Source organism: Abramis brama (assembly GCF_963993115.1).
Source record: "Abramis brama genome assembly, chromosome: 5".
Taxonomy (NCBI): domain Eukaryota; kingdom Metazoa; phylum Chordata; class Actinopteri; order Cypriniformes; family Leuciscidae; genus Abramis; species Abramis brama.
The window spans coordinates 6,070,350-6,090,317 of record NC_139967.1 but is presented as its reverse complement, the minus strand read 5'-3'; the positions used below and the strand labels follow the sequence as shown (position 1 = coordinate 6,090,317).

At 35.3% G+C, this 19,968-nt stretch overlaps 1 protein-coding gene across 1 annotated transcript; it reads left to right on the top strand.

Annotated features, from left to right (window-relative positions):
* Window positions 1–728: 728 nt before the first annotated feature.
* On the top strand, window positions 729–19,402 carry mybbp1a (MYB binding protein (P160) 1a). The gene is made up of 27 exons (XM_084113785.1): window positions 729–988; window positions 2,029–2,124; window positions 2,217–2,300; window positions 2,412–2,486; window positions 2,618–2,725; window positions 5,288–5,478; window positions 5,720–5,887; window positions 6,369–6,486; window positions 6,867–7,156; window positions 7,758–7,868; window positions 7,970–8,095; window positions 9,174–9,380; window positions 9,507–9,615; window positions 10,103–10,190; window positions 10,338–10,501; window positions 11,701–11,832; window positions 11,917–12,057; window positions 12,551–12,724; window positions 13,778–13,935; window positions 14,540–14,674; window positions 14,774–14,849; window positions 14,931–15,062; window positions 17,150–17,218; window positions 17,310–17,423; window positions 18,232–18,330; window positions 18,420–18,544; window positions 18,803–19,402. Exons 1-27 carry the CDS (start codon window positions 791–793, stop codon window positions 19,137–19,139), a joined length of 3,825 nt encoding a protein of 1,274 aa, XP_083969911.1. The 5' UTR covers window positions 729–790; the 3' UTR covers window positions 19,140–19,402.
* Window positions 19,403–19,968: the final 566 nt, after the last annotated feature.

Below are 19,968 nucleotides of genomic sequence, written 5' to 3'. Positions count from 1 at the left end.
TATTTTAAGATACAATAATACTGATAATAAAATTATTTACAAAATTAGGCAGAAGTTATGTAATTTAGCTTATTTAAAATTATATTATGTAAAGATATTACAATTGGTTACATTTTTAAAGTATAATATTATTGTATCCAAACTTTTGTAAAAATAAATAAATGAATACATACATAAATACATACATACATAAATAAGGCAGTTGTCCATAATAATTTCATTGCAGACTGACAACACGTTATCGTATATCCAAATGAAATAACAACAGAAACAAAAACAAAATTCCAAGTTATATTGGTTATATTACATAAAACAAAGTATACAATTCATTCTATAACAATATAATAATAATAACAATATATAGACATAATTTATGTAATATTTATCTTAGTTTAATAGTTTAAATATTTTAAAATCAATGTTATATAAAGATATTACAATTGGTTACATTTTTAACTTTAAGTTATATTGGTAATATATCATAAAAAACTGGGAAAAAACTACAATTTATACTATAACAGCTCTCTTTTAAAGACATGCTTTTGTGGTATTATTTAAGTAAACTATTTTTAAATTTAAAAATAAAATAATTCTAAAAAATAACGTCATAAATAATCAAATAATTTAATAACAAAGGTTTCCGATTCCTGACCTTTATTATTTAGTTTGGGAGAATAAAGCTTTTTGTTCAGTTTCTGGTTTGAGACTTTTATTTTGAATTCACTGCGCGGAAGTTAACCCCGGAAGAAAACGTCTTGGCGACCTCCCCACACGTGTGCGCCACACTCTCATGATGGTTGCAGTGATGCAGGGAGAGATGGGAGAGATCGAGAACACCACCGTGCGACCCAAAGTTACCGATGCTAAAGGCATTCTCAATCAGAACCGACAGTTTCTGGATTATTTCTGGGACATCGCGAAACCCGAGCGAGACATCCGCCTCAACGCGATAGAGGATCTGATTGAACACCTGAAGCAGAGCGAGAAGGTATGAAGTCATCATATTAATATTGGCTGATCACTGTTGATCAATATTGTTCTTAGCTAGAGTTGGTTGTTAATGCTGTTTTATCACCCGATGTGATAAGCTGTCATTACCTGAATACTGTGATTCTTTCTGGTTTGGTTGTTGGCGTAAACACGTGGGTTTCATGGGGCTGTTGTATATGGGGGATTTTTTATTTATGAAAACTTTAATATCCACAGACTCCAGACAAGATGATTTAAAGAGAAAGAGGGAAAAAATCGAGTTTCACAGTTATCTATCTATCTATCTATCTATCTATCTATCTATCTATCTATCTATCTATCTATCTATCCTGTCACATCTATCTATCTATCTATCTATCTGTCCATCTATCTATCTATTCTGTCACATATTTCTATCTATCTATCTATCTATCTATCTATCTATCTATCTATCTATCTATCTATCTATCTATCTATTCTGTCACGTATTTCTATCTATCCATCTATCTATCTATCTATCTATCTATCTATCTGTCTATCTATTCTGTCACATATTTCTATCTATCTATCTATCTATCTATCTATCTATCTATCTATCTATCTGTCCATCCATCTATCTGTTCTGTCACGTATTTCTATCTATCTATCTATCTCTATCTATCTATCTATCTGTCTATCTATCTATCTATTTTGTCACGTATTTCTATCCTATATATCTATCTATCTATCTATCTATCTATCTATCTATCTATCTATCTATCTATCTAAAATCATTCCATCTATCCCTCTGTTTATCTATGTAAAATCCATCTAACCTATCTATCATCCATCCATCTATCTAAAATCTATCTATCTTTCTATCTAAAATCCATCCATCTGTTTATCTGTCTATCTTATCAATCCGTTATCTATCTGTTATCCACATATGTTTTCAAAAGTGCTCCTAATTGAAGAATGCAAAACAGCTCAAATGACCTTGCGTGATAAAGTCAGTGGATTCTAGATGATGGCGTATATTTATATGTGTCCTCAGTGTTTCTGTTCTGCACTTTCTTCTAGGCGGATGAGTTGAAGTATTCACTGAAGAGACTAGTGGATGGTCTTTCTCACACAAGAGAAGATGCTCGATCAGGATACAGTGTGGCTCTCGCTCAGGTATTTTTAGCCATTCAAGTTTTATCTTCATGTTTTTCCTTATATAGCAGTCATTAGTTATGTAATCGACTGTTATTGTTTCTTGTCTGAAGCTGTTGAGTGTATTTGAGGAGATCTCGCTGAAATCCACAATAGACTGCGTCAAAGAAAAGCACAATCTCCAGACAGCCAAAAAGGTGAGGTTTTTTTTAGCGTGGAACCCTCATTAGTCCATATTTTATTATCCTAATCATTAATCTGTCATATTCATGAGCGCCAATCTTGTCATGCTTTGATTCTTTTAACAGAAATTCATCAGAAATGCAGCATTTGGGAATTTCTTCGGGGTGCTCGCCCTGTCTCAGTCCTCACGTCTGCATAAGGTAAGAGACGCTGAGGATTGTGTTACATCACATAATTCTTAATTTGCGTATTATTTATGATGGCATTTGGGATGCATATAAACACTCATTTGTGTTCATGATCTCCTTCTGTCTCTTTCATCACCTCTCAGGAGCCGCAGGTCATGCTGGAGTGTGTCCAGCTCCTCCAGAGTCTGTCCCAGTACAGAGAACACCTGAAAGACCTGCCCAGAAAAACCATGGTCGACATCCTGTCAGAGGTGATTAACGACATTCTGTCATCATTTACACACTGTCATGTCGTTCCAAACCCGTAAGACTTTCATTCATCTTCGGAACACAAATGAAGATTTTTTAATGAAATCGGAGCGATTTCTGTCCCTCCTTTGACAGCTACGCAACTCACACTTTTAAGCCCCAGAAAGGTAGGAAAGACATCATTAAAGTAATCATAATCATAATTAGAGATGCACCGATGTATCAGCCAATAAGCGGTATCGGTCGATTAAAGCTCCCGTTATTTATAGCGAGTCTCCCATCCAGTAATCACAAAGAGCTTTGTGCTCTGTTACTTCTGATAAGAAACAAAGTCTCAGCTTTCAAATTCTGTCCATTTCATCACGAAACCCAAACAGTAAATGGCGGGTTGACGCTCTTAAATGTGACACGACAGATCGCCGTAGCGCCTCAGTTCAAACAGCAGCTGCACTTTAATACAAGTCATATCTCGAAAAACATGCATGAATATCAGAAAGTATGTTGAAAGATACAGTACAACTCATTGAAATCCGTATCATGTCTCATGCAATCGCTCAATCTACGTTTCAACCGCGGAAAGACGTCAATAAAACGGCTTGTGCACAATATCACTTAACGTTGCATATACAGGGTGGGCCATTTATATGGATACACCGTAATAACATGGGAATGGTTGGTGATATTAAAGTCCTGTTTGTGGCACATTAGTATATATTAGTACACACCACCCATCTTGAGGTGTTTGCCCCCTCACATATACTAATGTGCCACAAACAGGACTTTAATATCACCAACCATTCCCATGTTATTACGGTGTATCCATATAAATGGCCCACCCTGTACTTCAGGGAAGTCATCCAGTGTCCACAGTTCCGTTAGCTATTAAAAACACTAGAGAAGAGCTTATTTACTGTTAATTATATATGTATGTTTGAATAAATTTGCCATGAAGAGTTTGCTTTCAATTTCAGCTTTTATTAGAGTGTAAATATTATATCTGGAAAGGAAATAAATTGCAGTTGAATATAATAGCTCTTGAAGAGGTGCTTTTGGGCTCTCCAATAGCAGTACAAATATCTATAGCATTAATAATACACTTATAATTATAATATTATTTTAAATAATATTCATATTACATTTATGCATTTGGCAGACGCTTTTATCCAAAGCGACATTGCATTTCAAGGTACACATTTTTACATTCTTATCAGTTCTTGCTTTCCCTGGGAATCGAACCCATGACCTTGGCGTTGCAAGCTGCAGGAAAGCTGTTAAAAACATATTAAAATATTAAAAACAATGATTGTAAAAAGTATTATTATTATTAGGGCTGGACCCGAATATTCGAATAATTGTTCGGTGGGTTGGTATTCGATTTGAAAATTTGACATTCGAATATTCGTTTTTTTGTTTTTTTTTGCACACCTGGATCCCCCGCGAAACGGTTCTCATTCGCGCTTGAATAAGGCCGGCGACTCGCTGGCTGCGTGGCGTGTCCGTTTTTATTTCGGCTCCCACGTTAACAGGTTGGAGTTTGCACACTGCCTGCATGAGACACGCGTCTCAGGCGCGGCTCGAACCACGCGGAAAACGTGCATGCTAGAAATAGAACCGACGGGAGTGTTCTCTGACTAGAGCAGAACAGCGGAGTTTGTATGGACCGAAGTGCTTGTGTTTTGGGTTAAGCTGCGTTGCTTTGACATTGTGGAAAATAGAATAATAGAAACAAAATGTATTAGCCTTTTTACCCGTTATTATCAATCTAAATTAATCTCGTTTTTAATTTAACTTAATTTCGTTTTTCTTTATTTAAATTTCGTTTTTCTTTATTTCAATTTTGTTTTTTCTTTATTTAAATTTCGTTTTTCTTTATTTAAATTTCGTTTTTCATTATTTAAATTTCATTTTTTCTTTATTTAAATTTCGTTTTTCTTTGTTCTAATTATTATTTTTTTTTTTTAATCTACCCTTGACTGTGTCAGCAATTTGTTAGTCGGAAAAATATTAGACTACCTTGAAAGTATTGCTTAATTTAACAGACCTGTGTGTGTGCGTTTTATATTTTTTACAGTCTATGGTTTTATATCACTAGTGCAGTGTCCGTTTTCGGTGAATATAAGCCCTGCCCGCGTGAGGCGCGGCGCTTCCCGCTCGCGCTGTTCTGTAGTTTACTAAAAGTTTAAATTCTGAATGTGTCGCGTCTCGCGTGTCCATATATTGCACCAAATGCGACACTGCACTCCCGTGTGAAGTCGATTGGATGAACGGTTCTCGAAATAATAATTATGCAAATGGACATACAGACACATAGAGATTCCTGCCTTTATTAGAGAGAAGAATATGTTCAGCCCCCTCTCTCCGAAGCTTCGAATATTCGATGTTCATTACTACCGAAGCTTCGAAGCTCAAAAAATGGTATTCGGACCAGCCCTAATTATTATACAAATTAATATAGAAATGTTAATACTGATACTATTAATTTGTATTCTATATATTATACACACTAATAATAAAGTGTATATGTTACATGTAATGTTTAATTTGCGTTGTGTTTTGTTGTTTAGACATCGAAGGACGTGTTTGAAGAGGTGCTCTTGAGCGCCCTGCAGTCGGACCTGACCTCTGCCCTCCAAACCCCCGAGCAGCTGGAGCTCCTCCTAGTGGCCCTGCACAAGTTCCCCTCGGTGCTCAAGCCCAAAAAACTCAAGAAAATATTGGGAACCACAACAGTCATCACTAAAGAGAACATGCCCAAGTGAGTGTGTCGAACTCTCCTTTTCTGCTTTCTTTCTCTATGTGTTGTTTTGCCTTTGCTTTCAGAGATTTTTAAATGTGCAAAAAATTGTTTCATGAGATCTTTATAGATGTGGTTTAATTTATTTATAATATAATTGATTATTTATTTATTTGTGTTGTTTTACACATGGTAGGTTGAAAACATGCTCGTATTTTGTGTGCTTTCTTGTTTTGTTAATATTGTTGATGTGCGCTCCCAGGTTAGTGGAGGTTTTAAAGATGGCCGCTCGCTCTGTGAAGAAGGAGAACATTCTGCCCCCGGTCGCCTTGGATTTGCTGCAGGCGTCTCTGCGAGAGGACAACTTCGAGGTGTTCTGGACTGATGCCATCATCAGAGGCATGATGTCAGAGATGCCTGGACCCACACAGTGAGTTTTACATGGGTAGTCAAACCTTAACCTGCTAGTTTTAGTTTGTTTAATATGCGGGCAGATTTGGACACGCCTCACTTCATGTGATGAAAGGTTATTTTGCACGTAATTATGACACATATTTATATGCAAATGCATCCGTTTTTAATGTAAATGTGTAGGGCTGCGTTATATTATATATATAATTATTATTTTATTTATTTTTTTGGTTTAATTGTTGATTCATTTTATTTATTTAAAATGTAGTTTAATTGTGTGTGTGTGTGTGTATATATATATATATATATATATATATATATATATATATATATATATATATATATATATATATATAATTTTTTTTTTCTTTTTTTTTTTTTTTTTATTGGTTTAATTGTTGATTCATTTTATTTATTTAAAATGTAGTCTATTTTATTTATTTTAAGTTAAATAATTGAATTGGCTTAAATAATAGTCTCTTTGTCTCTCTATCTGTCAGTTATTTGAGTTTCCGGTTGCTGGCCGCATCCTTGCCGCTGCTGTCGATCCCTCAGCTTGAGTTTGTGTTGTCCGGTGATGTGATGAGACATTACGGTGAACACATACTGTCCGCACAGGTATGTCTTTATGTTTGGTTATGTATATGTTTCATGTGATTGATAACAATGATATCTGTAGATTTTTTTAAGTCAGTTGAATAAATGATTCAATGACTCACTCATTAAGACTTGCACAGTTACTTGTCACCACCTACTGGTGTAATGATGTAATTGATGCAATCTTAGGGTACGTTTAAATGACAACAATGTACTAAAAACGGAAAAGTTTTGCGTACAGATTTGAATGTAGACACTGTTGTCATTTAGGAATAAGATAACGTGGGTTTTTGAATCAAGAGTTCAATCTTTTAACGATTAATCGTCCAGCTCTATAATAAGCTTGTGTTCCATTTCTTGTGTCATCAGATTGTATGTTAATTGCTCGTCTCTCACTTCAGTTGCCAGATCGATTCAAGTTTGCTCCGGAAATGGAGAAGTACGTGAGCGAGTTCATGCAGGGCTGCCCTGACGCTGACAAACAGCTCACAGTGATGCTCAGCTTCACCCAGCTCACCAACCAGGGCTACCCAGTGGTCCCGTCCTACTGGAAGGTTCTGGAGCACGTGGTTCCGTCGGCGCTGGAGCAGTACGTGGAGTGGCTGATGGAGGCGTTCTGTAAGCCACAGCTGGAGAATTGTCTGGACTTCAGCACTCGCAGACAGAAAGGAAGCCAAGAGTCTGGACCAGAGTGAGTTTACACGGTGTTTTACAAGAATTAAGATTAGAGGTTTTGGGGGGAAAAGTATCAACTTCGACAAAGCAGAAGTGATGTTATGCTATATTTCACTAGGGTTGGTTTTATTTTAGTATTATTTATATACTGTTATAATTTTATTCATATTTTGAATTAGCTTTTATTTTATTTTTTATTATTTTCAGCTTTCATTTTAGTTTTAGTAGTTTTGTTGTGCTTTTGATATTTTTATTAATTTATTTAATATCAGTTTTAGTACTTTAGTCGCCATGTTATAATTTTTATTTCAATTAACAAACCATTTTTAATAGTTTCCATTTTAGTTAACTGTAATAATAATATTTTTTTATTTGATCAAATATTATAATTAATAACAGTAATAATAGTTTTTATTTGTTTAAAATAGCATATATTTATTATTGTTGTTATTATTAAATAAATAAATGAAGTGAAATTATTTGTTTTAACAATTATTTGATAATTTTTGTATCAGTGTTCATTTTCAATTTGAGGGTAATTTATTTATTTTTTGTCACCGTTCAGGCATTTTCCTTATGTCAGTTTCATATTTCTTCTATTTTACCTCGTGCTGTAGGAGTGACAGCTGTGTTGCCAGGTTTCGTAAATGGATCATTCCACGCCTCACTTTCATTGTGGAAAACCATCAGATTAAGAAGCAGGAGGATCTCGTCATGAAAATGGCTAGGTATATTTATATTTTATATTAATATTTCGCCAATGGTCTCTACCTGGCATGTATACTGATATGAATGGATGGCATTGTGACGTTTTATCTTTCTCCTGTAGGTTTATTTTCTTCCACGGCTTCTTTGATGTGAAGAAACCCACCCCAGAAGTCCCTGAGACAGCGCAAGCCTTTTCAGTGCCCATAGATCAACAAACCCGAGCCACCCTCTCTGCAGCCTTCTACAGGTCTGATTTCTGTTATCACCGCCACACCATACATGTTTTATTGTCTGGAACTATTCCCATGTTATGTATCACTGGCTATATTAGTCTTGTTTCAAATTAGCGATTTGCTGATGCCAGTAATTATTAGGGCTGCACGATATTGAAGAAAAATGCGATATGCGATAACTCATTAAATAATGCTTAAAGTGTGTAAAATAAACTTAAATTATCTTTAAAATATATTTAAAATTATATAACCTACATGCGTGTTTCACATTCTTTTTGTGACAAGAAAACATCCCTACAACTTCTGAAAGTGAACAGCAGTGTTTTACTGTAGCATAAGAAGTGTTATTTTAACATCAGTGTAAACCACTGGGTTTAGGGTTTCAGGAAGGCCTTCATTAGGTTTATTTAACAACAGAAACTGAATAATCAAATGTAGAAATAAAACACTGTTTAGTTTTGACTGTATGAATTAAATATATACTGATTCTTATTAAAGCTACAAAAGTTATTTAGCCAAGAGCAGTGAGTGATTTTCTCTTTGTCTTTTGTTCATGACCCGTTATTGCAAGCTGTTGCGAAATATACATTAGCGATATTTTGATAATTTCAATATATTGTGCAGCCCTAGTAATTATGGCTGATGATAACTAATAAAAAGCCAATATTAGAATTAAATACAATTTTGGAAATTAAAAATAAGTCGTCATAAAGAGCATTTTTTACAGAGATTTTTCTTTTCTTTTCTTCTAAATGTTAATTAAATTAATAAATATAATTAAATTAAAGCATAAAAATACCATAGCATGTTTAATAAATAAAAAGATCATCTGCGTCCATCTAAACAGCTCTATTCCCAGAGGCATATTAAAATGCTGATAAATCAGTTTACGGTGATCGTCACCTTCAATGTTCTTGTCCTTGTTGCATGTCCTCAATCTGGCTAAACGCTTGAGCGTCGAGTCTGAGGTGGATGTGCGGGAGAAACAACTTTTTCCAATATTTAGAATTTCGACTGCAGTTCCCAGTTCAACCACTAGCTGTTAATATTACATACTGCACCTTTAAATTAAATGAACTCCATCTCCTCCAGTCTTCTGCAGGGCCTGAACACAATGGCTGTGTTAGGAGATTCGCCTGAGGTGGAGGGACTGAACCCCAGGAGGAATCTGGGTGTTAAAGCAGACGGAACCATGTGGATTTACTGTCTGGTGCAGTACGCCGCCATGCTCCTCAACCAGAGCAAACACGTTCAGAGCGTTCAGACCTTCAGTTCAGAGCAGAGACAGGGCTGGGACAGGTGACATATCCTACAAAACACTACTTATAATATAAAGAAAAAAAGCTGTTTTCCACAATATGACCGTTTAAATGCAAACAAAAGTGAGGTGCTTGTAGTGATTTTGTGTTATGTCTGTGTTTTCAGTATGCTGGAATCAGTGGAAGCCTTGAGGAAAAAAGCAAAGAAGTCTTCTTCACCTGAACACACAGCGTTCCAGCACCTCTTCCTCCTCGTTGGGATTCAGATGTTCAAGGTTTGAATCTTTCGGGCTTAAACTTTTAAGTTCTTGAGTTCCCAAACTTTTTTGAAATTCCTCTTAGATTTTTTGTTAATATTTAACAATTTAACAACGCATTCACGTTCATGTTTCTCTGATGTCGATTAATTGTCACGCGACATGCTGGTAAACAAATAAAATATTTATATAAGCTATCAAATATAAAAGCTACGCAACTGACACTTTCAAGCGGCCACTTTATTAATTCTTTATTCATCTGTTAATTATTTTCTATATCCTTGTTGTGCATGGGAAGATCTTTTTGTTAATACATATTCATGTTGCTGCTTGAAAATTGTTTTTGGATATTGAGTACAATATCCAAGATCATGTGCTTTACATTCCTGTTCCAGATAAACCAAACAGAACGACTGTGGACTGAGTTCAGAAAGTTCTGAAGACTGTTTTACTGCCTATATTTTGTGATCTTGACAGAAGTGTTGATGTTCTTTCCTCACTCCAGGCTCCAGAAGAAAGTTTTGAACTGTTGAATGATTTGCGGACTTGCATGGAGAAAGCTCAAGCTAAGAAATCCAAAAAGAAGAAAGCAAGTAAGTTGGAGCGGTTCAATGATGTTAATGGATTTAATGAAATACGGCCATTGGTTCTTCTGTTATTAATTTGTGATCCATAATTCCTGATGTGTTTGTTCATTGTGCGTGTTGTGTTTATGCACTAATGGTGTGTGTGTGTTACAGCTGGCAAGGGCTCAGACGAGGAGCCGCACTGGGTGGAGGTGGTGGTTGAGATCCTGTTGTCACTCCTGTCTCAGCCCAGTCGACTCATTCGTTGTGTGTGTAAAGCTGTGTTTAACCGTATCTGCCCTCACCTCACCCAAGGAGCTCTCAGCTCCATCCTGAACGTAAGAGACTATTGACCAATGAACAGTGCTTTTTTACTGTTGTATTATATACTATTATAGTATTTATTAATATTTAGAATTTTTGAACTTAGCTTTTTTTAAATTTTGTAATTTTAATTTTTGTGGTTTCGAATTTTTTTTTAGCTTTATTAATTTAATTTTAGTACTTTTTATTTTAGTTTTTTATTTTAGTTAGTTGCCAAGGTGACATTTATCTTAAAAAAAAAGTTTTTCATTTAATATTTATATTTTATTTTATCTTTATTTAAATTTGCGAAGACACTTTTTGGTAACACTTTGGTTTAGGGTCCTATTCTCACTATGAAGTAGTTGCTTATTAGCATGCATGTTACTAGAATATTGGCTGTTTATTAGTAAGTATAAAGCGCATATTATTATTCTGCCTTATTCTGCATGACCATATTCTACATCCCTTAAAGGGGATAGTTCACCTAAAAATTCAAAACCTGTATGAGTTTCTTTAAGTTACCTTAAGTTTCTTAAGATATTTTAAAGAATGTTGGTAAAGGTAGTCATTGACTTCCATAGTAGGAAAAAAAAATACTATGGTCTACCATCAACTGTTTGATTACCAACAATCTCAAAAATATCATCTTTTGTGTTCAACAGAAGGAGGAGCCTCATACAGGTTTAGAACAAAATGAGAGAATAAATGATGACAGAATTTTAATTTTTGGGAGACCTATCCCTTTAATTTCATCCAATACCTAAACTTAACAACTACCTTACTAACTATTAATAAGCAATAATTAGGAGATCGAGGCAAAAGTCGTAGTTAATAGTGAGAATTGGACCCTAAACTAAAGTGTGACCCATTTTTGAAATAGTTTGTTTTAATTGTAGTTTACTTACAGATTCTGTCAATGTGAGCTTTAAAAGAGCTTCTTCATTGTCTTTGCTAGCTAGTATAATTTATAATAAACAGACAGTTTTCATAACTTTACACCTGTAATTTGACCCACAATGCGTTTAGCTTCCATAATGTGATGTATTTCTGAGCGAACATTCTTCTGGAAATAGTGTAGGGCGGGGCTTTACTTTAAAAGGATTTGATTGGATCGTGGATGTTAAGCTGCGATTTATTATTGGTTAATTCTACATTTCCCCATCCACGTGTGTGTGGTTTTTCTTTTGAAATAACATACATGTGATTGTTTCGATTTCTTGTTGATTTTTAGGTTCTGGACCCCAACAAGGATGAGGATGAAAGTGGTGTTGTGGTTACTGATGAGAAAGACAAAAAGAGAAAACAAAAAGATGAGGAAGAGCTAGATGATAAAGAAGAAGAGGAAGAAGAAGAGGAAGAGGAGGTGGGACTGATCATCATGAATATTTATCGCATCAAACCAAATAAATCGCCATATTAAAAAATGTTTTTTTTTAAATTACATCAGGATGAAGAGGGTTCTGATTCCTCAGATGATGATGATGAAGATGATGATGATGATGAGGATGAAGCCATGGAGGAAGGTGGAGAGGTTGATCAGAACTTCCGATTGGAGTTGATGAAGGTTCTGCAGGGTCAGAATGCTCTGGTATGAACAAATAAATACATTTTCACTACTAAAACGCAGGCCTGGGCGTTACAATGAATATTGCAGATATTATTGCAACATCTTTTCTGACGATATAAAATTTTGTAATATTGTGTATTTAAAGCTTAGTTTATGAAGAAAGTAATCCAGTGTGTTTGAGCGCTCCGTGAAGAGCGTCAAAAGTTTCTATTTACAACATTTTTAACATTGCAGCCAATCACAGACATGTCTGTTGAGCGGGGAACGCAATGACCAATCAGAGGTGTTTAAGTTACTCAGTGGCGCATCCACTCAGTATTGCTCAAAACGCATTGCACAGTGTAGGCAACTTCATTGATCATAAAGCGAGGTTCTGCAAATGTGCAGAGCTTAGTCAGTGATTATAAAGGGAGCGCTCTCTGATCACTTTCTGTTTTATACAACTCATTCACAATTTAAACAAAGATAACTACATGTGTGGAGCAACAGTAGCAGATGCTCTGTTCTCGTTTAGGCCACTGAAGAGGATGGCAGTGATGATGATGATCTTGATGATGCGGCGATGATGAAGCTGGACGGAAGCCTGTCTTCTCTCTTCCTGGAGCAGAAGAAAAGGATCCAGGCCAAGAAAGACGAGAAGGACAGAATCAGCAAGGAAAAGGTCCTCGTGCGGGACTTCAAGATTAAAGTAGGTCTTGCCCCGTTGGACTGTCTCACATTTATCAATATTCTGGATTATTTTGATCTTATTCTTATCTATTTGTATCTATAGGTCTTGAAAATGTGTATTGTTTTAGTAGTAGTTCTTCTCTGCTTGATAGAACAAAGAAGTTTTATGCTTTAAAAAATTATATACACCTATTTATTTTAATACTTGCAGTATTATGACAACACACACACACACACACACACACATATAATATGTACATTATTAAAACATTTTATCGTAATGTATTTTTTTATAGTGCTGTATAAATTAGCAAGGATGAGTTTAGTTAGTTAACTACACTGTTAACTACACCTTTTCTTTCTTTATTTATCTTTATTTTATTTTATTTATTTATTTTTTTATATTTTCTAATTATTTATCCAAAGCGGCTTACATTGCATTTCAAGGTACACATTTACATTCTTATCAATTCTTGCTTTCCCTGGGATTTGAACCCATGACCTTGCCGTTGCAAGCGTCAAACGCTCTACTGTTTGAGCCACAGGAAAGATTAGGATTGAACCATCAAATCCTCTGCGGCTGCAGCCATATACAGTCGGATGACTTGTGGCTGTTGTGTTTTTTGAGCTTTTAGACTTTCAAACTTTTAAAAATCATTCTGTAAAAATGTCCGATTGGGGTCAGGTGAAACTGAAACCAGCCAAATCATACAGCGCTTCCTTAAGGCTGATTATTGACTTGTCGATTTTTAAAAAATATGTCAAGTCAAGTTTATTTATATAGCGCTTTTCACAATACAGATTGTATCAAAGCAGCTTCACAGTATTAAATTAAAATAATACATCAATGCTTGTTTCTAGTGGAAAATGTCCACGTTTGGTAATGCTGATCAATAGTATTGTTGATTGATTAATTAAATTAAATATCCCAAATATCCCCAACTGAGCAAGCCAAAGGCAACAGTGGCAAGGAACCGAAAAACTCCATCAGGAGTTTAAAAAATATGTAGTTAAAATATGTGGGTTTTGTCTCTCAGTGGCTAATTTAAGTAATTTGGGGTGTTATTTTCAGGTCCTGGACATGGTGGAGATCTTCTTGAACAAACAGGGAAGCAGTGCCCTGGTTCTTGGGATGGTGGAACCGCTGCTTAGTGTGATCGAGAACGGGATGAGCTCTGAAACCAGCCAACAGGAACAGGACTACCTGCGCAAGGCCGCAGACATCTTCAGGTGAGCAGTGTTGTTTAAGTATTATTTACTATTATAGTATTTATTCGTTTTTTGAATTGGCTTTTATTTTTATATTTTCAGTTTTCATTTTAAATTAGTTTAAGGGTAAGATAAGCAATTTCAGAGTCAAGCAATAGCAAGCTAGCTTTGAAAGCATAAGATCCCACCCTCCCTTCAGAGCGTCTCCAAAGCCACGCCTCCTTCAAAACACATGAACGCACACAGCAGAGTCTGCACAGTGCCATGAGAGACGGCGTTAAACTACCTCGCTACTCAAAGCTCATAACATTACAATAATAATGAACGTAAACAACTTACAGAGCTTTTAAATTTTATGCGCTTTTGTTGTTTTTATTAATACATTTAAAAAAAAAAAAAATATATATATATATATATATATATATATATAATAGCTTTAATTGATTTCAGTTTTACTTTTAGGAGTTTTAGTACTTAAACTTAAAATATTTATATTTTATTTTATTTAAGTTTTATGTTGCCTAATAGGTTTGAGATTCGCTTCCTTAAGTGAAAGCTCATGAAAACATTCTGCTTATTTTCCTCATTTTACATAAAATCTTGTTGCTCTGTCTCTGATTGGCAGGAACCGACTCTGTCGTGGCAAGTATTACTGCAGGGAAGTTGATGGGCGAGAGGCGGAGCTTCATGAAATGTTTGAGCGTCTGATTGGTCGAGCTCAGAAACTGACAGACTCGTCTGTGTGTCTGTACTACTTCAGGTAATAACTTCTGGAAAACTTCTATCTGTAGTATACAAACTCTCATTTATGTTAATTGTGAATATATTTATGTGTTCAAATTACATTATTGTTTTGTAGTGCTGCTCTCTACTTGCTGAAGGTGTTGAGAGGCGTTGTGAGCGGCGAACAGGGCTCGACAAACGCACCGTCACAGGTAATCTACAATCTCAAATTGATACAGCGTTGCTAATATCCAAGTACTGAGCTTGATGAAATAACTTTGTGCTAATTGCAGGCAAAGTTTATGGGTAAAGTGGATGTTGAGAGGGTCACAACTTGCTTCAGGAATGCGTTGACGTCTTTCATGACGAGAAGGAAAAGCCCTTTCACTGGAGCCATGTTCAGCGACCTCTTCATCAGGTTCCCTGTGAGTCTAAACCGCTTCAATAGTAAATATCAATTGAGCGACCTCTTCATCAGGTTCCCTGTGAGTCTAAACCGCTTCAGTAGTAAATATCAATTGTATGGTTAAAGGTGCAGTAAGCGAGTTCTGGGAAACACTGTTGATATTTAAAATCAGCTCAAACAAACACACCCCTCCCTTCCTTGCTCCGTCCCCAAAATGCACGAATTCGCAATGCAAGAGTGTCTCTTTTATCATAGCAGATAAATTCCTGGGCCCGTATTCATAAAGATTCTAAGAATCCTCTCAGAAAACTCTTAATTTAGCTTAAAAACTTTTACGTAGGAGTCTTAGCTTAAAAGCGATTCGGGGCCGATCTGAGAGCAACTCTGAGTAAGGAAAAGACAAAAACTTTTATCTTAGTGAGGAGGCGGGGTTGACCCCGTTGCTATGTATGACACAATCTTTTGAAGACTGTGATTGGTTGGTTGTCCAAGAAGGAAAAAAAAAAGTGATTTTAAGTATAGGGTCTATTCTAAGCCTTCACTTTGAAATTACATGCGTAATTTTTCCTATTTGACCGTTCTCTCAGAGTCACACACACACACACACACACACACACACACACATTATAGGCCTATATGTGTATATAAATCCTTTTTTTATTTTCCATGCTGTTAATTTCCTATAAGGTATTTGATTGCTTAGAATGATAAAAATTGTTCCACTCTTTCCAATTACACTGATTGTTGGCATGTCTATTTAAGTGGTGGTTTGAATGTTGGTTTTAATGTATCAAACATGGAATTTTCCCAGTTGCCAAATATCGTAATGTAGTGATTACTTTCATTTCTGGCGCTATGGAATTTCTGCGCTGTGCTGGAGATATTAGCGTGTCTCTAAAAAGATCTGTCACAAACATAATCCCTGCACGATCTAATATATAGCGTCTTATTAACTCACTGTCATCCATTGTCTGCAACACATTTCTTCTCCCTCTTCGTCTTTCTGCCATTTCCTCCTCTGCTAAAGAAACTCTTAAGCCTCTTAAAAGTCCTCGTCCGTGCTCCTAACAATTTTAACCTTAAAACCTCTTTTAAGGGTTAAGATGCTTCCTGAATTACTTTTTTCTTTACTAGGATTTTTTCTTTAATTTTAAGAGTAAACGCCCACATTTCTAAGAATTTTCTTAGAATTTTGTCACTAGGAGCTACTCTTTGCATTAAGATTCTTTATGAATACGGGCCCTGATCCATAACCTTTCTTTTTCCAGTGATACTCCTCTGACCTTTTCTCTTTTGTAATGTCTCTCAGCCATCTCTCTTTCTACAGTCTTTTTTCAAATCTCCCTCTTGCTCACTCTCTCTCCTCCCCATCATGAGTGGACACGCCCCCTACTGCTGATTTTTACTATGATTGTGATTAAAGGTGCACTGTGTAATTTTTAGCGGCATCTAGTGGTGAGGTTGCGAATTGCAACCAGCAGAAGTTACGGTGGCCGACAGGAAAAGATGTCTTCGTCTAAGACAGTAGAGAGTAGTCAGTTAAGCAATGAGGTTTCTTTACAAAGATACATTAAGAAATTAGGTTTACTTAATTATTCAGTAAAACAATATGTTATTGTGAATATTATTGTTACTTGTTCATCATTGAGTCAGTGTTTTATTCGATGACTTTAGCAAGCTTCTTTGCATGAAGAACAACATAGTGACGAAACGCGTTTGTCCGTTTAGGGCTACTGTAGAAACGTCGGCGCATTTCAATGTAAGGGGACCCGCGGTGTGTGTAGATAGAAATGGCTCAATCTAAGGTAATAAAAATATAACGGTTCATTAAGTAAGGTCTTTAAACACCACTGAAAACATAGTTATGTATATGATATTGCATTTCTGTCAACAGATCCTCCCAAATATTACACAATGCACCTTTAAATACAATTGCTTAAAAAAAATAATACAATTTCGCTATAAAATAAAAAATGTAATAGCATTTAATAATAATAACAATTTTATTTTACAGTACAACTGAAAAAATTACAATAATAATATTATGTATTAATATCCTTATTTCTCTTAAAACTCTTAAGTGATCCATTTGTGATGTGTTTGAAGGTGTTATGTGTGAACCTGTTGGACATAGCTGTGGAGAACATCACAGGAGGACTGAGGGAACATCAGCAGGTAAAAAGAAGCCTAAGAATATTGAAGTATGATCATTTACTAGGTAATTTAATTATAATTTATTGTTATATGTTCAATGTTTTTTTTTCAGGGTCAGGCATGTGTCATGGTGCTGCAGGCCCTGCAGACTAAAGAAGTGAAGAACCTGATGTCTGATGTCCAGACAACTGAGCTGCATCAGAAAGTTGCGGATCAGCTCACAAATGTAGGCTTCCTTCAGCTCTTAGCTTGAATTTCTCAAAATGCAACATGTTTTTACTGTTGAGAGTATCTGTAGCCTTAACACACAAGTGTGTCATGGTACTAAAAGATCAGTGCTTTGCACCAATTCCAGTGAAACCACCATTCGAAAATCTGGGGTCAGTAGGATTATTGTTTTTGGAAGAAGTCTTTTATGCCCACCAAGGCTGAATTTATTTGACCAAAAATACAGTAAAATCTGTAATATTGTGGAATATTATTACAATTTTAAATAACTGTTTTCTATTTGAATATATTTAAAAATGTAATTTATTCCTATGATGCAAAGCTGAATTTTCAGCATCGTTACTCCAGTCTTCAGTGTCATATGATCCTTCAGAAATCATTCTAATATGCTGATTTAATTCTTTTTTATTTATCATCATCATCATCATCAATAATGTGAATGTCTTTACTGTAATTTTTTATAAATATAATGACTCTTTGCTGAATGAAAGTAATTTTTCAAAAAACTAAAACCAAAAAAAATGTACTGACCCCAAACTTTTGAACGGTAGTGTAATTATTTTTTAGGTATTTTTTATTTATTTATTGCTGAATAACAAGAATTATTTAAAATTACTGTTTAAATAATACATTAAGGGAAATGGCTTGTAGCAGTCAATTATTTTTCAACAAAGTAAATATATCTACAAAATAGAAAAGTTGCTTATTCACTATACATTAATGTTTACCATTTTGACCAATAAGCTTTCCTTGAGTGCTCTTGAGGGAACGTGCATATTACTAACAAAATTATCCTTTTCTTCCAGAGTTTTGAAAATGTACAGTGTAAGAACAAAACGGTTCATGAAAAGATGGTGAAGGTGCTGGAGCTCTGTCAGTACCTTGTCAAAACCGTTCACCATCAGGTAATGAATCACTGTTTTTACTAAACCTTGTGCTTGTTTACGTCAGTTGAACTGAGAGTGAAAAGGGAATTTTGTTTCTTTCTGAGCAGAAGATGCAAGTTAATCTGGAGCTCCTTCAGAATATTCTCAAGTCCATGAACGCAGAAGGAATCCTGCAGAAACCAGGGAAGCTGGAGGACACGTACTGGAGCGTGATGAGATTATTTGGCATTCTGTGAGTCACATTACTAACATTTATTTGGATTAAAAAAAAATTATAATTTGTGTTCCATGAATAATCATCTCTTGGTTTGTGTCCATGTTACAAGTAAAAATAGAAAATAATAATCAAATAGGTGGTGTACATTTCAAATACGTCTTTAAATAAGTAATTAAAGCAAAGATAATGTAGCTATATTGCTAGTATCTGATAATGAACCTGTATTCAATGTCTCTATGTCTCAATCTCTCTATGCTCCTTCGCTTTATGTAGAAAACCAAAGATGGAAAAGGTGAAGAAAGTTGTAGAGGAAAAGCAGACAGAAGAGAACACAAAGAAGAAGAAGGGCTTCCTTCCTGAGTCGAAGAAACGCAAGAACCGCAAGAAGCCCGCGGTACTGGAGGGGAAAGAAACACCAGCCTCCACAGAAACCCCTGAAGGAGCGTCAGGAGAGGGAAAGAAGAAGAAGAACAAGAAGAAAAACAAGAAAAGGAAACAGCAAGGAGGAGAAGAGACACAAGATCAGCCGGCCACTAAGAAAACCAAAACACAGCCGCAACAAAAGAAGAAAAAAAAGAAAGGAGGGCAGCAGGGAGATGATGGGAAATAATTGGACAATAATGTGATATAACTGTGATGAATACAGGACTGGTTGCTGTTTGTCCTATGCAGTCCAAAGTTTGGTCCTGGTCATCATAATTCGGTGATTTAATGAACGGCTCAAGATAGCTGTTCTGTTCAGAGAAATCAGCCAGTGTGAAGAGACACTTTTTGTTTCAGATATCTGTATTATTTGCCTGTGTGTGATTTACTTGCATGATACAATTTTTGTAAAAGCAATACGTGGAATACTAAAAGGTATTTTATTCTTTATATGTGGTTTCAGTGTTTTTACTGTATGTGTCTGGCAGTAATTGAAAATGACTTGCTGTTTTTCTGTGTTTCAGTTACACTGTAAAAGCTATGAAACAAATGTACAATATTACTGTACAGTAATGTAAATAGATGGATATTGCATAGTTGGATAAATAGAGAATGGCTGAATAATTAGATAGAAAGATGGATCCAGCAGTAATTTAAAATGAATTGGGTTGTGTTCCAATTAAAAGTATAACAGTGAAAACTAACGCCATGCTTCGTAATGATATCTCCCAAGCGTAGCATGTACAGGGTGAAAAGCAACGGTCCTAGTACTGAGCCTTGAGGTACTCCATACTGAACTTGTGAGATCGGTATGACATCTCTTCATTTATGGCTACAAACTGATAACGGTCAGATAAGTATGATTTTGAACCATGCCATCAATATTTGTATTTTACTCTCAACTGTAAATTGATATTCAATTAATTGTAGTAAAAAAATAATTAATAAAAATTATTTAATGACCAACAATTTGATATTTAGCTGCATCCAACGTTTTGTGTGCAACTTCAATTAAA

Bases quoted from the DNA above. Each gene is read 5' to 3' on its own strand.
- mybbp1a (XM_084113785.1), top strand. From the start codon at position 791: ATGATGGTTGCAGTGATGCAGGGAGAGATGGGAGAGATCGAGAACACC. The intron at 12,725-13,777 runs GTAGGTCTTGCC...TGTTATTTTCAG, and splicing joins TGCGGGACTTCAAGATTAAA to GTCCTGGACATGGTGGAGAT. The intron at 13,936-14,539 runs GTGAGCAGTGTT...TCTGATTGGCAG, and splicing joins AAGGCCGCAGACATCTTCAG to GAACCGACTCTGTCGTGGCA.